Source organism: Alosa alosa, chromosome 24 (genome assembly GCF_017589495.1).
Source record: "Alosa alosa isolate M-15738 ecotype Scorff River chromosome 24, AALO_Geno_1.1, whole genome shotgun sequence".
NCBI classification, from domain to species: Eukaryota; Metazoa; Chordata; class Actinopteri; order Clupeiformes; family Clupeidae; genus Alosa; species Alosa alosa.
In genome coordinates, this window is record NC_063212.1 from 7,050,837 (window position 1) to 7,070,420 (window position 19,584).

Below are 19,584 nucleotides of genomic sequence, written 5' to 3' on the forward strand. Positions count from 1 at the left end.
TCATTCATTTCAATCATTTTGGATAAATGATGATTTTTAGATGATGTTGCAATCATTAGATAATTTACAGTTTCCCATAGACTATAAGGCTATATAAAATGACGAAATATTAGGACCTCAGAGAAAAAAAAATCCAAATTCTGCCACTGCAGAACATATTTAACTTAAATTTAAAGCACGCATATTAACTAATTTAACACATATTGGTCCCTCACCAGCTGATCACTGTCATCATCAGGGAAGATTTCTTTGCTTTATCACTGTGGTGGTGTTGCCTTTCTCCTAAACAGTAGTTGCAATATTCTCCTAAACAGAGGTGTTGCTGTTGTGAAAAGGTTATGGCTACCTACTTTTCACCGTAGAAGAAGCAATAAAGCCACTCTACCAGAGACTTTCTAATGAGGAGACACATAGCATGGGGCTCAAAAAACATATATCCTCCATAGTGAACACATTGGCATCATATGGTGTGATGTGAATACAAGACCAATCACATGGTGTGTTGTGAAGCCCCAATGTGTTGTGGTCAATCAGTGAATCTGTGCATGCGCATTTCTGGATGCCCGATGAGGGCCCTAAAAAGCGTTGATATGGCGCCATGAGGGACTTGCCTAAAAGGACTTTGGCTCTACTTGCCATGGTCAATCAGGATCGGTTTCACCTGGTCTTTTGATGAATCCGCACTTATGCTTTCATCCTGGCTTGATGAATCCGCGGTCTTTGTGCAACCAATTAAGCCTGGACGCTCTTGTTTTGGATTCATTGAGCTCAGCTCAGCCACTTATCCTGGATGTCTTGATCCTACTTTTGTGCAACGGGCCTCTGCCCACATCCATGCATCGGTTTGTTTCAATCAGAATAATGTGTTTACAAGACACAGCATATTCGGTTTATTCCCAATAAACTGATTCGAAACCGTTTATTGGCTGCATGGAAGCGTGCTGTATGAGACCAAGGTAAAGTTAGTTTCACTTTGCCAATGAGTTAAAATAACAGACTAGTGCAAATGTGTAGGCTATACTCTGTTAGGTTTTAGTAGCCTAAAGCATGGTTTGTGGAATAACGGTTCCATACGGTCTTGCGTGTTTACAGATTCCTTCAAATGCACCGCAAACTATCAAAATACTGATGTGCTGTTTGAAGTTGCGGCAAAGTCCTTTTAGGCAAGTCCCTCCACTCGGCGGCCATATGACAACGCTTTTTGGGCACTTGTCGGGCATCCATTTCGGCAGAAATGCGCGTGCGCAAGGCTTCACGACACCAATCTTGCTCCAGCGGCGAGATCACAACACATGATTGGCACCATAGACATAATATGATTGGCACGATGTCTTCACAACACACCATATGATTGGCTCAATGTATTCACATGTCGACGTTTTGCCTGGAGGAAGGGGTGGGATATGTGTAGACAATGGCCATATTGGCGTGACAAACTAGCCCCATGCATTTCTATGGAGTATTTTTTGAGTGCTGTGTCTCCACATTAGAAAGTCTCTGGTTGCACTCACCGAAAAAGAAGAAGGGTTCACTGGCCTATTCTTCTTCTTCAGTGATTTTTTTTTAGCAGTTTGCAAACGGAGTGCATTACCACCACCACCATCTGCTGGACTGAGGTGTAATGGCAAGTGTCCTTTAGCCTCGTAATGGCCGGTGGGTTAATAAGGCGAATAGACCTCTGAAGTTCACCTACAAAAAGGAACCAAAGCTGCCATCTTTGCCCATATAAGGAGATCAGGGTGTTAACTGAAGCTAACTACCTATGGCAAGTTGCATTGTAAGTTAGCTCTGGGGTAGCAAAGATTGAAGTGTGCTGTCTTCACGTACCGAAGATCATAGTATCCACTCGAAGGTAGAGGACAAAACTGTGTAGAGCAAAACGACTGCATTTCCAGTTTCTTCGTCCCCGCGAGAGTTTAACAGGTCCTATTATTCAAAATCCCCATGTTATTTTCTCATAGAAAAAATATCAAGATACTGGATTTGTAGGCGAACTTCAGAGGTCATTGTTGGAGAGTTGTGATGATTTCTGTGATTGTGAATATTTTTCTTTACAATTTTGTAGTAAGGGACTCTTTGGCTGAGAAGCTTCCTGAGACTAAATTAAACAGGGACTGACACGTTGACTCCAGCCTCCCTCTTGAATAACAAACCAACAGGCTACTTCCCAAACCGAGTGCTGAAACACTTATTTGCTAGGTGACGCCACCTTGTTTCAGTGTCACACACTGAAACAATCCTTGATAGCCTCTTTCCAAGTGCAAAACTTTACATTTCACTTGTAGAGAAGTGATGAAGTATGGTCTGGATTTTATTTACTTCTTCAACATCTAGTTCGGGCCAGAATAGAACCCTGCCTATATTTCATCAGCTCATGTTGTTAACTTTCAACCCCTCTGTGCAGTTTCTTCTGTGTCGGAGTTAACAAGCCATCATCTCTGCTTAGTCTGTCTGCCTCTCCACCCTCTCCATGTCCATGTTTTTTGAGTACTGACTGCCCACTACTGCTTACTACTGTTTTACTACTGTTTTACTATTGTACACAGCCTATTGTTTTCACTACTGTTTTACTGCTACACTGTTACCTCAACCTGTTCTTGCACTGAAATAGTTTTTTATTTTACCTTGTCTACATTACACTTTACTCCCCTATTTGTCTATATTATTTATGCTGGTCTCTAGACCTTACTGTTGCACTGTTGGACTAATGTTGGACTACTTTTTGCACCTTCACCATGACACCCACTCTCTTGAGCACCTTGCCAGGCACACACAACTAAGGACTATGGTTGGACTACTGTTTGCACCTTCACCATGACACTCACTCCCTTTAGCACCTCACCAGTCCTGGCCCTGTCACTACAAGCATCTTATGCTTGATCACCCTCAAGCACACTTTCTTAATTTAACTTATATAGTGTATTTAGTATTTAGTTTAGTTTCTTATCTTATCTTCTACTGTCTTTATTGTACAGTGGAGTTTAGTTATATGTCTATACTATACTAATGTTTACCATTTCTGTTGCAAGTGCATGTTGTGTGTTATGTCTGTATGCTACTGAGACCCTTGAATTTCCCCTTGAGGATCAATAAAGTATCTATCTATCTATGACTCTCTCCAGAGGGCTCCTCAGGCTGGATAATGAGCATGACCGAAGCATCATGCTTCTCGCTTGACCCCCTATCCCCTGGGGTCGACACGAGCAACCGCTGGACTTGCTTTTGTTTGATTAACCCCTGTGGCCCCCCTGGTGATGTTCTCTTTCTGTCTCTCTGTCCAGCAAAAAGTCACACCTGTACAGCCTGGCCCGCATCACACAGGCACGACTCTGTTGACCCCGGTGACCCTCTCCCAGCTGTGGCCTGTCAGAGACCTTTCCTTCCCTCCTCCTACTTTCTGACTGTGCATTTGTTCTAGAGAATTGGCTTAACTGTCTGCACTCCATTTTACTCTTGAGTACACAAGCTTCCTGCAGGCAAATGCACTTCATGATTCTTTTAAATGCCAAATTTAATCACAACTGTCCCTTTAAGGTCGCTCGAGGGATCAAGGCTTCGGTTTGCGACAAAACTTCTTGCTGACGTTTTCTTCTCAAATGTGCCGTAGAATTATTATTTATCAAACTGAACATGAGAGGTTGCCACAGATTCCCATTAAGGGGAGAGGATTCATTGGAAGGGATAGGTCTAGGGCAAAAAAAAATGCAATTTTCAGAATTTTAAATATCTAGCAAATAACAGACACTATCCCAAAAGACAGAGACGTGCAAGTCACACTCCCTAAATGTCACCATGTTTGCCTAATATTGAAACTGAGGGGTACCTTAGTCAGTTCCAAAATAAAGAACAAAGTAGTTCTGATAAACAGTCAAGAATACAAATCATATCTTCAAACACGCCAAAAGCTTTGTAAGAAAAGACTGGCACAAAAGGTTGATTTACTTTTGATTACTTTTGTCAGAATAATGGAACTAGGAATAGGGCAGAGAGAGTGAATGCCCAAGTGCTATCTAGCTGAATCAGGAGTGGATTCATGTTGCATTACTGAAAAGATTATTACACAAAGAAAACCATAAGCAGCAAACAGAAAAAAAATGGCTTTTTAAAACACAACACAAGTGCTTCTAGATATTTAGGACATCTCCCATTCATAGAAAGAAAAGCTCATGTTAATGTAAACACTAAGGGACATAAACCGCCTGGGTCGGAACCTTCTCTATCAGTTGTGATTGGATATTTCATCTTCATCACAGACATGAAAAGGTGTTCCTGCTTTTATGATGGTTGATGGAGACATTTGCATTGTGCTTGTACTCAGGGATGTCACTCTAATAGTCGTTAGTGGTGAGGAGTGGAGGGATCATGTCACAAATGTTACTGATGGGGTCAGTGTGTTATTTACACCCAGTGGCAAAATCATTTATGTCCTGCTTCTGTGAGAACAGGGTGGCTGTACTTCTACTCTTCTGGGAGTACTCAGACATCCACTGTAGACATAGACTGGAACGCCACCAACTGCAGAGCAATCAGCAAGAATGATGGAACCATCAACTGTTCTCTGTGAGGCAAGATGAGTAAAATGGGTGCCAAACTTGAATTATTCAGAGGCTCTGCTTCAGGATTGAATTGAGTATGTTATATTATGTTATCATATCAGAGTAGCTTGTGCCTCAGGTCAATTTGACTCTCTTCTGCCATTTGGAATGTTCATTGTTCATTACTTACTTCAGGTGGCCTCAAGTAGAGGACAGTTTGAGATAAGGCAGTCACATGGTGCGCAAAATCAAGGTCTTTGAGCATCATGCCCTTTGAAAGAATTTGGGTGGGAAGGGCTTCGCTATAGTGATTACATGGTGCATTTGGTGGTCAATGATGCCATGGAAGTGCTCAAGAGTGATGAAACAGCCAGGACAGACGTGTGACCTCAGGAGAAAGTACTCCCAAGGCTGACACCATGAGAAGCTGTGGACACTGTCTGAAGCTGCAAACAAGACCTCCTGATATTTGAGCCGGACTTTGAAACGATGGAACATTGAGGACACCTAGTCAATGCTAGTCACTGTGTTCTGTTGCAGTAGGAATCATCATGTGTTTGGAAGATGGACTTGAATCCCTCTTCTGATTTTTTTCATTGTTTCTCAGTTCAGATTCAGGAAAACATGTTTAGAACAGCACAGCACTAGCACTCAATGCAGGCTCTGTTGAGCATCTGAGAGACCTCAGAGAGTCAAGTTTTGGCTTCAGAGGCGGCCCTCCCATTGTCACCATTAGCCAATTTGGTTTATAACCCGAAGCATTCTTTGATCTTGCAGTATTCAATGAATAGCTGCAGCATTTTATGAAGTTGGAATATTCTCTTAGTAATTTAAATGAAACATTCTGAGCCAGGAAGAATAATATTTGAAATTATATTATATTTGGATTATTATTACATCAATACACGAGGAAGGAAGGAAAGCTAATTCCTGATTTTTGATGTTGTGCAGTCCACCATTATAAAATTCCGGCTTTACATTTTATGCTACCACCTATACATCAGAAGACTTTGACAAGATTTGGGAAAGATTCTTGAAAGATTGGAGTCCTTTAACGAATGCCATTCATTCAAGCTTTACTCAAAAGACTACAATCTTTCAAGAATCTTTCCCAAACCTATTCAAAGTCTTCTGATGTAAGGATGGCTTTAGGTGCATATACAACCATCTGACTTTTCTTTTTTCAGATATACACTGGAAAGAGGCTAAATTCCTAGAGCCATAAGTACAGTAGAGGACGCAGCCAATCAACAACCAAGCTTATTTACTATCAAAAACAAAATCACCAACAACGCAACCTTTATGGGTAAAAAACATCCCCAACAGAACCAGTTCCACTGGGGTTATCAAGCAGGCACCTTCCTTCATCTGTGTTTCATTGAATTAAATTCATTGCAAAAAGAGCACTATTCAATTTTTTATAAAAAGATCATTTTACAAGATTAAAACTGTCCATAACCAATATTAGACCCAATGACTAAAGCAATTAAGCCACGACTAAACGACTTGTCCTTCTTCCATCCCAGAAACTAGAATTACGACCGTAGTGAAGAACGTATTCGTCCCCCACACTGATAACGTCACTTCGGCCTCTGTGATCAGCCAGCAAATGTCACATGCATAGCTTTCACACAGTCAGTTTCATTACCATGCAGTTGAATAGAACAGTGGATAGTCTGGAGGAAGTTTTGAAATGCTTAATTGTGGATGCATTTACCCTTCATCTTTGGCACTTATTTATTAAATGGTATTGAAATAATGGGATTGAAATGCTGTGGAGACCAGACCTATACATTCTGTAGTACCTTTTGAAAAAAGGAAAAACAAATGTTTTCTTGTCTTTATTGGTTATAGTAAGGCTAACAGCATAAGGCCTTTGTAGTGACAAAGCTAGTCACAGTGAGAGATTGCGCTAGAGTGAAACTCACCCCCTAAGCCTTACTAAAAGACACACACATTATTCCAAACTGTTTGCTTTACAATCAAAGCTCATGCTTTGAAATCATACGGTTATCATTACATCTTGGTGACCAGTCAAAACTCCATTCACTCATTGTGAAATGTTGTGTCTTTTTCAAATACAACAGGGCTGGAGCATGTAGAGTAGCAGCATAGAATTGTGGGTTAAGCAAACATTCCATTAATACAACCGTCCGCAGGAGATGCAGTCATTATGAAAATATCTATCAGTAGTTAGGTCGTATTGACATAAGGGGCTCCGTAGAAAACAAAATAAAAATAGAGCTCAAAATAAAAAATATCCTTATCATGCAGGCTTATCTTACATAAATACAAAATTACATTTCTTTCCCTCATGTCTAGAACATCCCTTATGTTTCTTCAGTTCATGGATCCAAAATTTCTTACAGGGGCCTGTTTTTTTTCTTTCTTTCTAAGAAACAAAAATAAAAGTAGTAGAGACAACTCTACTCATGTCCAATCATGTCAACTGTATATACACAGTACCCCCCTTCCACTTCTTCGTTGCCAACCGATCAACCCAAGAGTACAAAATAGTGGAAGAAAAAAAAAAGTAATGTGTGAAAAAAGTGGAAGCTCTGTTCGTTGGGTAGTGTTTGTTGAAAACATGGTGCATTATTGGCGATGTGACGTGAATGTTTTTTCTTTCTTTTCAGTTGTTTTCCTTCTGAAGTCTCCTGAGGCCAGGGGCTCCCAGACCTTCACAGTCCTTGCAGGAACTCCTGCAACTGTCGCACGATCTCTGTGTCCACTGTCTCCATGAGGGCCTGGAATCCCTGGTCTCCCATTAGCGTCTGCTGGGCTTTCAACTTCTCGTAGACAAACTGCTGCAGGGACACGCTGTGGACGGGATCCTCCAGGGCCAGCTGCGCCAGAGAGAGAAGCACAGCAGAGACACTTAGAGACCGGACAACATGTATCTGTAAAACTTTATCTAACCACAACCTATTACAGGTGACTTAAAGATAGAAGTTGCTGAGCAAATACATTACACTTTTGCATTGTTTGAGTTGCAAACGTAATTTGACATTAAAACAGTAATTTTTGGCCATTGAACAAATTTTTTACAGCTTGTGCTTTTATAGCCAATATTGTGAAATACATAGTAATGAATATATGACTCAATTGCTAGCTATTATAGAATCCCTTAAACGACTTGCATTCATTGAACAAATGACACTCCTCAATAACAAGACCTTAATGATAAGAGGTGCATAATGTTACAAACAGTCATCTGCACTTCACCATCAATACCAACTTCACCATCTTTTCTGGTAGGGATTCAGCTCGCGCCATGATAGACTGTCTGAAGCAGTCGATAAATAATACAAGTTTTCTTGTTCATCAATACTTCATCCATGAAGTGGTAACCTACAGACAACTCTGTCCATACAGTCCCACAAGACGCTGATGGAGCAAGAGTGATGTTCCAGGCAACATGGCAGATCCCATGATGGACTAGTCACTAGTGAGAGGAAAACAATCAAACTCATACATCAGGCCACTTGTTCTGATGCATACTATCCTATCCACCCTCTAGAGTCAGAGAAAAGAGTGCTGAACAGGAACAAATTTTGGGCAAAATTGCCAGGAGGCCTGAGGCAAACACTGCTGCTCTCCATATGAACGCAGCCAAAATAATGTCCACATTTATCACCCAAAACCCGATCTGCTGCACCTCCCCATGGTAGGAATACGGTGAGCCAGCGTAAACTAAATGATTAATGACTGGCTTCCAGATTAACACTGGCCTGGGTGGCCCTGAGCATCCCATAAAGAATGGGTTTGAGTAGAGTGTGAATCATTCGTTTTAGTAATTTGACTTGGCCTTGATGTTCCACAAGGAACACACTCGATCCATGTATCAATACTTGGGAGGGAAAAGTGGCATGCTAAGTTACGGGTACCACACACGGGAGACAGACCGTATGGTTTGACCAAAGTCCTGTTGACACGCACGTGTTTATGCATTCTGTAGAAGTAGTAGAGTGACGTCTATTTGTCCCCCCGCATCTATTGCAAACTCATTCAGAAAGTTTAAGATAATTATGTTTGTCTTTTTGCTGGCGAAGCACAGGGGCTGCCAATTTCTCCCGGGCCCCTAAAATAGAACCCAAATGACTTCAATGGGTTGTGTGCATCCATTTTTACACTGGCTGCCAGCGACTGAAGTTAAGTCTGAAGAGGACATCAAAGGAGACACACTCTGCTAAGTACATCATAATTGTCAAGGTTTAAACAGCACTGTGCAGTCCCAGTAGCACTTTAATACATGTGGTGGTGATGGATGGAGCCACTTTATGAAATAGCTGGCCATTCATGTCCTTAACCTCTTGTTTTGGCCATTTCCTCTTAAGGGTGCCATTGATATAGCTATACATTTTAAACGCGCTAATGGCCAAGCCCATCAAAATGGTTTTAACGCCTCACATCTTGGATGTTGTAGGACTAAATGACCACCTCTTATCTGAAAAATAAAAAATAGTTAAGGCTAAAAACTATTGAGTTTGTGTCTGTTCCTTTCCCCCCCAAATGCAGTTGGAAAAAAAAAAATGTCCTTGTAAAGTACAGAGGATTCTCCGGATGGTGATATCTGCTAGCAGGAAATACGAGCGCAGTTCACCTGACCCACTGCACGGTCAATCATCTGCCTACTCCGCCACCCAGTCTCCCATGGCTACGTTCGGTCAGGCTAACCCTACATGCCATTAAACAGGTTTCATGGTCCATTTGATTCATCCCAACCTGAGTTACAAATCATCACAAATGAGGACTTCGGCCACTAAAACATAATGGTGAAGGTCCAGTTGGTCACTGTGCAGATTTATTAGACAATAAATGAGATAAGTAGACATGTATAGAAAAGGTAACTTGATTTTGGCAAACACAATCAAGTTCAGTTCATGCTAACCCAGCCAAGGACAAATTATCACTGCTGAGTAAATTAAAATATTCTCTAACTATTAAGATATACACTATGAAGGTAAGGAACACTTTACCTTCCAGCTTTATGATTATCACTGACGTGCAAGTGAAATGGTCTCCTTTATATTCCTGCCACTGTAATCTGCACATTTTTCTGATATCATCAACGGTTGTTGAGTGACATTCGAATGAGTTGATGGGTCATATTGAAATTTGTAGTGATCTCTATATGACTGGCTTCAACTCATTCGCATGTCACTCAGCAACCGTAGGATGATTGTAGAAAAAAATCCAGCGGTCTCAATTTTTTCCAGAGCTGTATGTTGTAATGCAGACGTACTGTTGTAGATGGTGCAGTGACAAATATGTTAATGTAATTTCAGGTTGTTTGTGTGTTAATGGATATAAAACACTGTCCATGTGGTATGACACTAACTCTGCATGAGAATATAAGTTGTCACTCATAAACAACAAATCTAAGGTAAAAAAAGAATGCATTCAAGGACATGCTGTGATGTTAAGTACAGCTCCAGCCTACTTTCAGCTACCAGAGTACCCTAACCTTAGAAGCACAAAACCGCTGTGGAGTGAAGGACTGTGCCTACAAACAGGTGCCAAGATGAGTTCTGCACTATACAAAAGGCCATTACTGACCAAGCATGCTTAAACATGCGTGTGCTCACTCAACGGGTCGCAGCTGTGGCGATGCATGCCACTGCAACCGCCGCACATCTCATCTCAAACAGGTGTGACTGGACTCAGGCTTCCCACATCACACAGCTCTCTCGCTGCTACGTGAGGAGTAGAGATGCGCGGATGGGCTATTATTTCAACCGTAACCGCATTGCAAAATTTATCATCCATCCGCACCAACGTTTTTTGACCAATTTTCAAAACCGCACCCGCCCGCCATCCGCTGGTTGTTTTAATGTATATGGGTGATGCGGTGCTGCTTACGTGAAGCTAGAAAGCTCTTGCCTGTTCTAGAAAGACTGATCAAATGCAGCAAATATATTAAAAGGCTAAAGTCCTACATTGGCTATGTTGTAGCCTATCCCCAGAATATCAGCAGCAAACTCAGTCTCTGTCTCGCAAAAGTCTCCAAATAAAACGCACATCGGCCTGTAGCCTACAATTTTATCATTGTAAAAAACGCAATTTGGCACATCATTTCAACATGCTGCTATTTAGCCTACTAATTAATGCCTATTGTACTTTTTTTTTGCAAAAAGAAAGAAATCCTTAATAAAATAACAAGTCATTCACATTATAGGCTACTTTACGCACTGTAACCCACTGCACAGCAGTGCAACGTGCATGTTCACATTTTTAGTAACAACCGCCAAACTTGCTTGCTTGCCTTACACATTTAAGTTTTCCGACTATTTTTCTTACCTTCTTTTTTCCGCTGTGGATGTTACTGAGCTTGTAGAAGTTTTAGCTCTTAGATCTCGCACTGCCATTGCCCGATGTCAGTTCTGAGTCATATCAATCCATAATCTGTCTCCCTTTTAAATGCCTATTCCCTGAATGGTAGGCTACAATGATTATGTGTTTTATATATAATATCGAAACAAAATAACCCAGTCAGTCTCATCTACGAGACGTTTAGGCCTCCTCCAAATACTGGCAGCTGGGCTCCTAGGTTGCAGATTTGCTTAGTGGCCCACCAAGGCTCTGCAACGAGACGCGACATGGGAGATGAATCATCGGTCAACTTGCACTGTAGCCTATTCTACTTTCTTATTGCACACTGGAGAGGAAAACATGCTGGTAGGCTACGATAGGCTACTTAATTACAGTGCATGAAAATGCACTGTACTGTTATTCCAAGGCTTTTTCTTCTTCTTCTTCTTATAAAACTTCATTCAAACTATGTTACGTAGATCTTACTTAGGACATGTGGGCTTTGTATTTTTCATCTTTGTAACTTATATAGTTTTTAAACTAAAACTAAAAACTAATCAAAATTTCCCCATAGACTTAACATGGGCTGATGACATCACAATAGAGCCGAATCAGAATTAGAATCCTATGGCAGGTGTTCAGGCCACCTGGATCAACTGCCAGTCTCAGGCTTTAAGCAGAGACGTTTGATAAAGCGAGACGATTCATAAGAGGGTAAATTCTGGCACGCTAGACGGGGTTCAAGCTGTCACGCCCATTTAGGAGTCTAGCGGGAGGTCCAGTGTCTATGTATTCCTATGGGAGAAATGAACATTTTCACAGAATATGACCAATCCCTTAGCCCTACATTCAGCGATGTAAGTTTTGAACCCAATTTCTAGAAGCCACATGTCTCTCTAACATTCCGACATTGAAATTGTTTTTTCCAACGAAACAAATAAAGACAAAAATAGCTTTGTTCGTGATCTGTCACTGTCTCCTCAAAGCTCTGGTACACAGTCACCTGTTCTCAGAGGCTCTAGACACAGAGATAGTTGATAAACTAACCTAACATATTTTTTGCTAGAACTAGTAGACTACCACAAAGTTGCTGAACATATGTTATTTCAGGTTTGTTTGCAACAATATATAAGTTTAACCAAAGTTCTTAGCTGCTAGCTAGCTAGCTTAACATTCCCATTCACTTTCCATTTACTGTGCTAACCTTTAGCTAGCTAGCTAGCTAGCTCGGTTAACGGGGAAATGAAATTATTCATTTCGTGGTCCTCGAAGAGTGTTTCATTGGCATCACACACAAAACAATGACTGTAAAATAGTATACAAAATTATATGTATATGTTATTATTGCTTATTCAGAGAAAAACTTTATGTTTTGACACGCCTATTTAGGAGTCCGGAACTAGTGCCATTTCGTTCCATTGGTGAATCGTCTTATGATTCATCTTAGTTAACTATAGAATCTTTGCTTTAAGCATACAAAGCTATTAAGACTACACATCCTGTTCAACTGCTTCCTCTGCCAAAAACTGTTTCAAAATAAAAGTCCTCACTACAATATTTTACTGTTAAACAATTTAACCCTTTAAACTACTGAACTTTTTAACTGTTCAGCCATTGTAACTGTTACTTGTCATCAACTATGACTCCTACCCACTGTAGCTAGTTAGCATTGCTAACATTATTAGCAAAACTACTAAAAATGATTAGCTAGGTTAACTAAGTACCATGGTTAGCAAAGTTAGCTAAGTAACATGGTTAGCATAGTTAGCATGCTAATTAACATAGTTAGCATAACTGCTAAAAATGATTAGCTAAGTTAACTAAGTCACATGGGTAACATAATTAGCATGTTACCATGCTAGTTAGCGTAACTACTAAAAATGATTAGCTAGGTTAGCTAAGTCACATGGTTAGCATAGTTAGCATTTTAACATTGTTAGCATGCTAGTTAGCATAGTAACTTGGTTATCATTATTATCTTTGTTAACATAGATAACATAACTGCTAGCAAACATTAGAGTCATTCCAACTGTCAGTTATCGTCAACTATCTACCTAAATAATTTAACCATTTAAACTATCCACCTATTTAACTGTTCAGTCATTCCAACTATATTAAACCTCATCTACTTAGCAACCAATATAGTTTGTTTTTACTCTGTATGATATTTTACATCATATTTTTTCATTTACATGCACTGTATTTTCTTCAGGAAATGCTTTTCTAGTTACCTTTAGTGTGTGTGTGTGTGTGCGTGCGTGCGTGAGGGGTTGCTCAGTGAAACATCGGAATACACCAATTCCGCAACACCGTCTCTGATAGATAAACAAAGCAGCATGCATAGAAGCAACTAGGCCAAACTGCCTGATGAAAATTTGACTATTTCAAAGTGTGCTCGTTTTTTTCGGATGTAGGTAACACAATTTAACAATGTATAGGCTATATTTTTTTAATTTGATTGGTTCAACCGCCACCCGCCTGAATTTAATTAAAATATTATATTTCCTCACGTCATCCGCCCGATCTGCGGTTTAACCGCGGAGTCCGCGGCTGTAACCGCGAACCGCGCATCTCTAGTGAGGAGTCATCTCGATTGTCAAAGCTTAAAATGTTCAGACACGCACCATCAGGTGAATGCGTAAACCTTTTTCCAAAAAGGACACAAGAGTAGATGGAAATTACAGTTCTTTTTTCTGGCCTGCCATCAATCTGAGATAGATATTTCATCAGAAATTTGGCTGGCCAGCGCTGCTTTTTGAATTTGGCAGATGAGAGTGAGTCATTCTTTCAAAGCTTTGGTTTATGATAAGAAAATTGATGAAATGCATATGATGAAAAAGTAATTTAATATGGTGAAATTGCATGTCTGCTGCATCTAGGATAGAAAATATCATTCAAAGGGGGATGAAAAGGGAGTTATTGGATAATCTGCAGCACCATCAGAAGGGAGTGATTTTACTGAAGACCTTCTAGTAATTTCTCCACCTTGATAGTTATGAGTGTTCCTAGTCATTCTTGGAGCTATGTGAGGTTAACGTAACCTTACCAAGACATTACCTAATTATGTGTCATCAGCATCACATTATACATCAATGTCAATCAGTTGTTACCATGATTACAGGGCTTCTAGTGATTATGAAGTGATAAGAGCCAATCTAAGTTAATAATTTACATTTTAATAGGCTAATTCTCTCTAATGATTCTCTCTAAATTTATTTCATTAAACCGAACACTGAGACGGCAAAGGGAACTTCCTTTTTGCATCAAATTCATAGGATGGATTGTCAAAGAATTGTGCTACAATGTATGTCATCATGTGTACAGAAGAGATGAATTTCTGTAATGCCCCATGGGGAATGGGCTATGCATATTCACAGGGTCATGTAGGTTCATCTCTATGAGAAGAGAATTTGCACCCTTTCAATCGATCGACCTCAAATGTTGCAATTGTATTATGTGACCTGATCTGGCAAAATGAATCACAGTGACCCAAAATTCACAATTGGCATCAATGGACAGAGGACACTGTAAGCTTTAAAATTATATCCTGGTCAAAATCATATATTGAATTGTTGTCAAGATACAGCATTTTGAAATATGGCCTCCTGCCATCTTTTTCCAATTGAAAAACGGAGAAATCGTGTATGAATTCACAGGTTACAGGCAGGTACAGGTAGGATTTACCACCTGGAATAATACTTTTTGTAACTCTACATTCTTGTCTTGATTATGAAACTTAGAGAAATTAATTTTCAGTGCCTCTTCTTTCATATAACACCAAAAAAGGAAAAACAATATTTTCAATGGTTTTTGAAGCAATCAGCCTGTATCTCAAAATTAGAACTGTGCGACTTGTGACTCATTTTGTCAGATCAGGTCACATATTATGTTGCAATTGTCCTCTTCATAACCCTCTACTGCTGCTTAACTAGGTTGGTGTCTGCATGAATGTATGGCCTATTAGTGGTCTGGTGTGCTGGTTATAAGACCACATCAACAATTCAACTAAATTGCATAAGCTTTTCTCTACAGTGCTGCTAATACTTTGGCACATAAGCAGATGATGATCCTTCTGCCCTTAATTCAATTGGATAATTTCACCATTTCATATCAACATCTTTCTGCCAAAATGACTACATAGTTGTACCCCAGTGAGCGTGTGAGGACAACAGATTGCTTTTTAGGCAAGCATCAGTTTAACACCAATTACAGTAAATGTATTAAACACGCTGTCTGAGGCCACTCTAGTGGGAGCACAGTGAGGAATCGATGGTGATGCAAATGACACGTGTAGAGTCTATTTTATTTTTTTGTGACACAGTTTGAACTTGAAGTTGAGCAATGGCCAAACTCACCAACTTCTTCCTCTTGTCTTGCTCTGTGGCCGGCTCCTCATCATCGGTTACCTTGGGCTCCTCGAAGTGGGTCATTAGCATGCAGCTAAAGGGTGCGGGTGGGGGGGGGGGAGGGAGGAAGAAATAGAGATAGGGAGGGAAAGTGAGATAGAGATAGAGGGAGAAAGAGAAAAGGGACAGAGGGAGAGAAAGAAAAGCGGGAGGGGGAAAGAGAAAAGGGACAGAGGGAGAGAAAGAAAAGGGGAGGGGGAAGAGAATTGCTACATGTGAACATAGACCCAGTGGTACCTCTAGAAAGTATATAATGCATGTGCAAATACCAACATAATCTTGTGCACTTTGAATACATCACAGTAATCTACCTGAGTGTTAGGATAACTATGATCATATAGTGAGGCAGAGAGAGAGAGACGGAGAGAGAGATGGAGAGAGAGAGAGAGTAATGGGAAGGTGTCGCAGTAAAAAGGATGATTCAGCCACAACCCTGCGGCACCTGTCATCTGCTCTCAGTTTGAAATATGAAATTCACATTCACATATTTTCAAACACATTCCGCCTCTAACACATCTGCACGTTTTCGATCTTTCTTTGTCTCTCTCTCTCTCGCACACAGACATACCTACGCACGCACGCGCGCACATGCACAACACACATCAACACAGAGTAAGAGCTGCTGATGCCATGAAAATGAGTCATTGTCAGACGAGTAACCCCGGGAGACCCCAGGGTTCATTACTCCTTCCCTCTCTTCCCCAGCCCATGCCAGCAGCCTAAGCCCCCACTTAAAAACAGACCCTGTTACAGCACTGAGTAGGGCCAGAAGTTCCTCATGAAAATCTGATGAGCTGTGATTAAATCTCTTCAGAGAGGATACACAGTCATATGACTGATACCATTATATAATAGTAATAATTTATATAATAATAATAATAACAACAATGATTTCACACAGCCCAGTGAGAGGCTCAACACAAAACTGTTTTTGCTGTGATTTTGCCAATTAGACAGATGGCTTTTGGTCACACTGGGCCGATGCACAGAGGTGGCCAGACTTACTCTCGGAAGCTCCCCGTCTCGGAATCCTCGGTCATCACGTCGTGCAGGGCCTCCACGCAGATATTAATGATGCCACAGAACTTGTCTTGGATTACACTGGGGAGAGAGAGAGAGAGAGAGAGAGAACAGACAGAGGGTGGGAGGGAAAGAAACACAGAGAAAGAAAGAGTGAGATGAGGGAGGGGGAAAGAAACAGAGCGAGAAAGAGAAAGACAGAAAGAAAGAGAAAAAAAGAAAAGAGAAAGAGGATGGTGGCAAGGAGAAAGAATCTACTGTTATTTTCTCTTGTTTGCCCAGGTGGCTTCCTGCAGTCGACCAAAATCCATAAATGACTAGATAGATGACCTTAATGGACCTTTCTGTGTTGCCGTCCATTTCAGTCAGGACAACTGGACAACTGCAGCATGAGCATTCTTCTGAATATACAGGATCCCCTCCCGTCAAATTGAGCATTTATCTGCCTTTGCAACACATCAACATTCATGGCTAAACAGTAGGGAGCCTACTGAGGAGAACCCTCTATCTGATGGAGTTATAGCCCAACAAACAATATCTCTTGTGTTTAAAAGAGAATAAGCACTCTAATCAAAATTCTTCAAAGCCACTCTCATAAAAGTCTCTTCAGGGTACCCCCAGAATTGTCAGACCTAAATTTAAGACTTTTTAAGACCTTTTTAATCCCACTTCAGATGAAATTTAATACCTACATTGCACCCATTCGGATAGAATAAATAATATTAAAGGTAAGATTAAACCTCAAATAATTACTATTTACAAGTGTTTGAACATGCCAACATGAACATGACAGCAGTGCAGTGGCAACGCAAAGCTTTAGTAGTAACGTGACTGAATGTCCCGCTTCATGGACAAATTTACACGGAATAGAACCTAGTTGATTTCAGGGATTAAAGTGTAAAAAAAAAAAAAAATCGTTTGACTGAACTTTTTTCAGGTCATAAGTCATACGTTGTTCATATCTACCTATAGAGATAGCACCCCTTTTGCGGTCGCGACCTATTGGTTTTTAATGTACAAAAAGATGCAAACAGCAAAGTAAAGCACCAAATAAACACCAAAACGAGGCTACAGGGTACTAAGTTACTATGTAATTAATGCCACCTACAGGTGAATGCATAGAACATAACAATCCTATGGTTTGTGTACCCTGTAGCCTCGTTTTAGCTTTCATAATGAATAAAGGCGAATTGAGAGTGTTCTTGATTGAGATTGAGTTTCCTGTTGAACAAAACAATATTTCAATACCATCCCTGACCATTGCTGATTAGCCATTGCTGTTCTTTTCTACTGCAGCAATATTGTAGAAAGGCTTTAACACACTCTTATTTAATTACTTCAGGCCAAAAGTGTTTAAAGGGAGATTTTTTTTTCTTGTTAATATGCAATTCAACACTAAGTAAAGTCTATAAAATCAAGTTTGCAAGACTTCACATTTCCTCAAAGTAACGAATCAGAACAGTCTAGATATTGTTCATATTTCCATTTGTTGCCTCATCTGCATTTAAATGAAAACATGGTAATTTTGAGTTTTACAGACAACTCAAAGTTTTCTAATGAGCAGCAATGCTGTGTGTGCTCATGCAGGAGGTCTGCGCATCTGATATCGACAATGGTGTTAGCTATGAAAGAACATCGCGTAGCCTACTTTCTGGCGCCAAACACGGTCAAATATATAGATAAACGTAGCCTACCTCTGTTGTGGTGGCTAGTTGCACCAGGTAGGGAAGATGTCCTGAAGTGCAAGAACGTTAACCTTATGGCGGTCTTCTGATTGTTGGCGTGCTAAAACATTTTCCTATTGCATCCATAAACAATTTTCTTGCAGCAAACCGTGCAAAAGCAAACCCCTGGCACTTTATTTTTTACACCATGGCTTGTTAGTTCTCCCCGTTTCCAACAGCCCCATCTCCATTTTTTAACTTTTGACACCTGTGCCTTCCTTTATTGTTGTTTATGTAAAGCACATTGATGTTTATGTAAAGCACATTGAATGACCTCTGTGTATGAAATCGCTATATAAATAAACTTGACTTGACTTTAAGCAACGCATCCATGACAGCTAGTGGCCTTGCCAAATAGACGACACAAATCATGGCGCTAATATCACGAGGGTTCTGGTAGGCCTACTGGTTATGGTTTTGTGCTATACATTAATAATAGCAAAGTTTTAAGTTGACTATTTTAATTGCATGGTTATTTTTTGTCAACATACGCTCACAACCTACTGTCGTTAAAATGAGGCCTAAGCAAAATAGGCTACAAGGCTGTCTGTGCATCACAAACACGACCACCCAAGAGCAACAGCCCCCCTACTGATCTACTGATCATTTGAAAAATTAAGACCTCCGTGAAAAAATTCCAGACTTTGAGGTGAAATTCAATACTTTTTAAGGCCTTAATTTAGGAAAATTAAATGTAATACTTTTTAATACTTATAAGACTCCGAGGGTACCCTGCTCCTAAAAGTTGTGAATTACTTTCACTCCGTGTCCGTATTTCTGTGTCTTTTCAGCCGGATTGCCTCAGCCATCTTTCCTGTTCTTGTAGTCTGGGCGAGCCTCAGCCTTGGGCTTTGACTGGCTGTTTATCTTCCTGAGGGAGATGGAGATGGGAGACGGCAGAACCCAGACCCGGCCTCTCTATCTCGGACAGCTCACCTGTTATCTGATGGCAACAGGGACAGCAGGGCCAGCGCGGAGAGCTTTCTCCTCTCGGGCTGCGTGATGTTATCCATCCGGTCCACCCACATCTCAATGACATTGCCCAGCAGCTGGTCCATCTGTGCACAGCGAGAAAGACAGACGTTTTGTCGTGTCTCCTTCAAAACGATCCAAATTTACTGCTACTGTTTATTGGATTAAACTAATTTCATAAAGACTGCTTTATTTAAACTTTATAGAGACTATATAGAAAACCACGCAAACCTATATATTACCCTTAAATATTACCTCAAAAAAACATACAAATGACTATCTGAGTTAAAGCAGTTAAGTAAAAACAGTGGAGGTACAAGGTATTATTTGGATATGCCAGATGTGGTTAACTGCAGTGAGGTGTGTGTGTGTGTGTGTGTGTGTGTGCTTGTGCAAAATTCAGAATTTTAGAATCCATTCAATTCATGAATTGGAATTGGCTCTGCTTCACAGGAAGTTTAAGTTGAATTGGAATTGGAATGGCAGGAAGTGGAATTAAATTTATTACAATTCAAAGAAATTCCTCACAGTCACACAACAGAAAGAATGTGTTGAATCTCACATACATTAAGTGTTGAGAAGGTTACTTTGCAAATGTAATTGATTACTGATATA

General features: G+C 40.4%; 1 protein-coding gene across 1 annotated transcript in view; it reads right to left on the reverse strand.

Annotated features, from left to right (window-relative positions):
- Positions 1–7,006: 7,006 nt before the first annotated feature.
- Positions 7,007–19,584, reverse strand: part of ipo11 (importin 11) — an 86,016-nt gene continuing 73,438 nt past the window's right edge. The window contains exons 27-30 of the mRNA XM_048236410.1: positions 18,934–19,055; positions 16,259–16,354; positions 15,203–15,287; positions 7,007–7,381 (exon numbers count right to left, since the gene is read on the reverse strand). Coding sequence (XP_048092367.1) covers positions 7,217–7,381; positions 15,203–15,287; positions 16,259–16,354; positions 18,934–19,055 — 468 coding nt within the window. The 3' untranslated portion in view covers positions 7,007–7,216. The remainder of the gene's footprint in view (positions 7,382–15,202; positions 15,288–16,258; positions 16,355–18,933; positions 19,056–19,584) is intronic.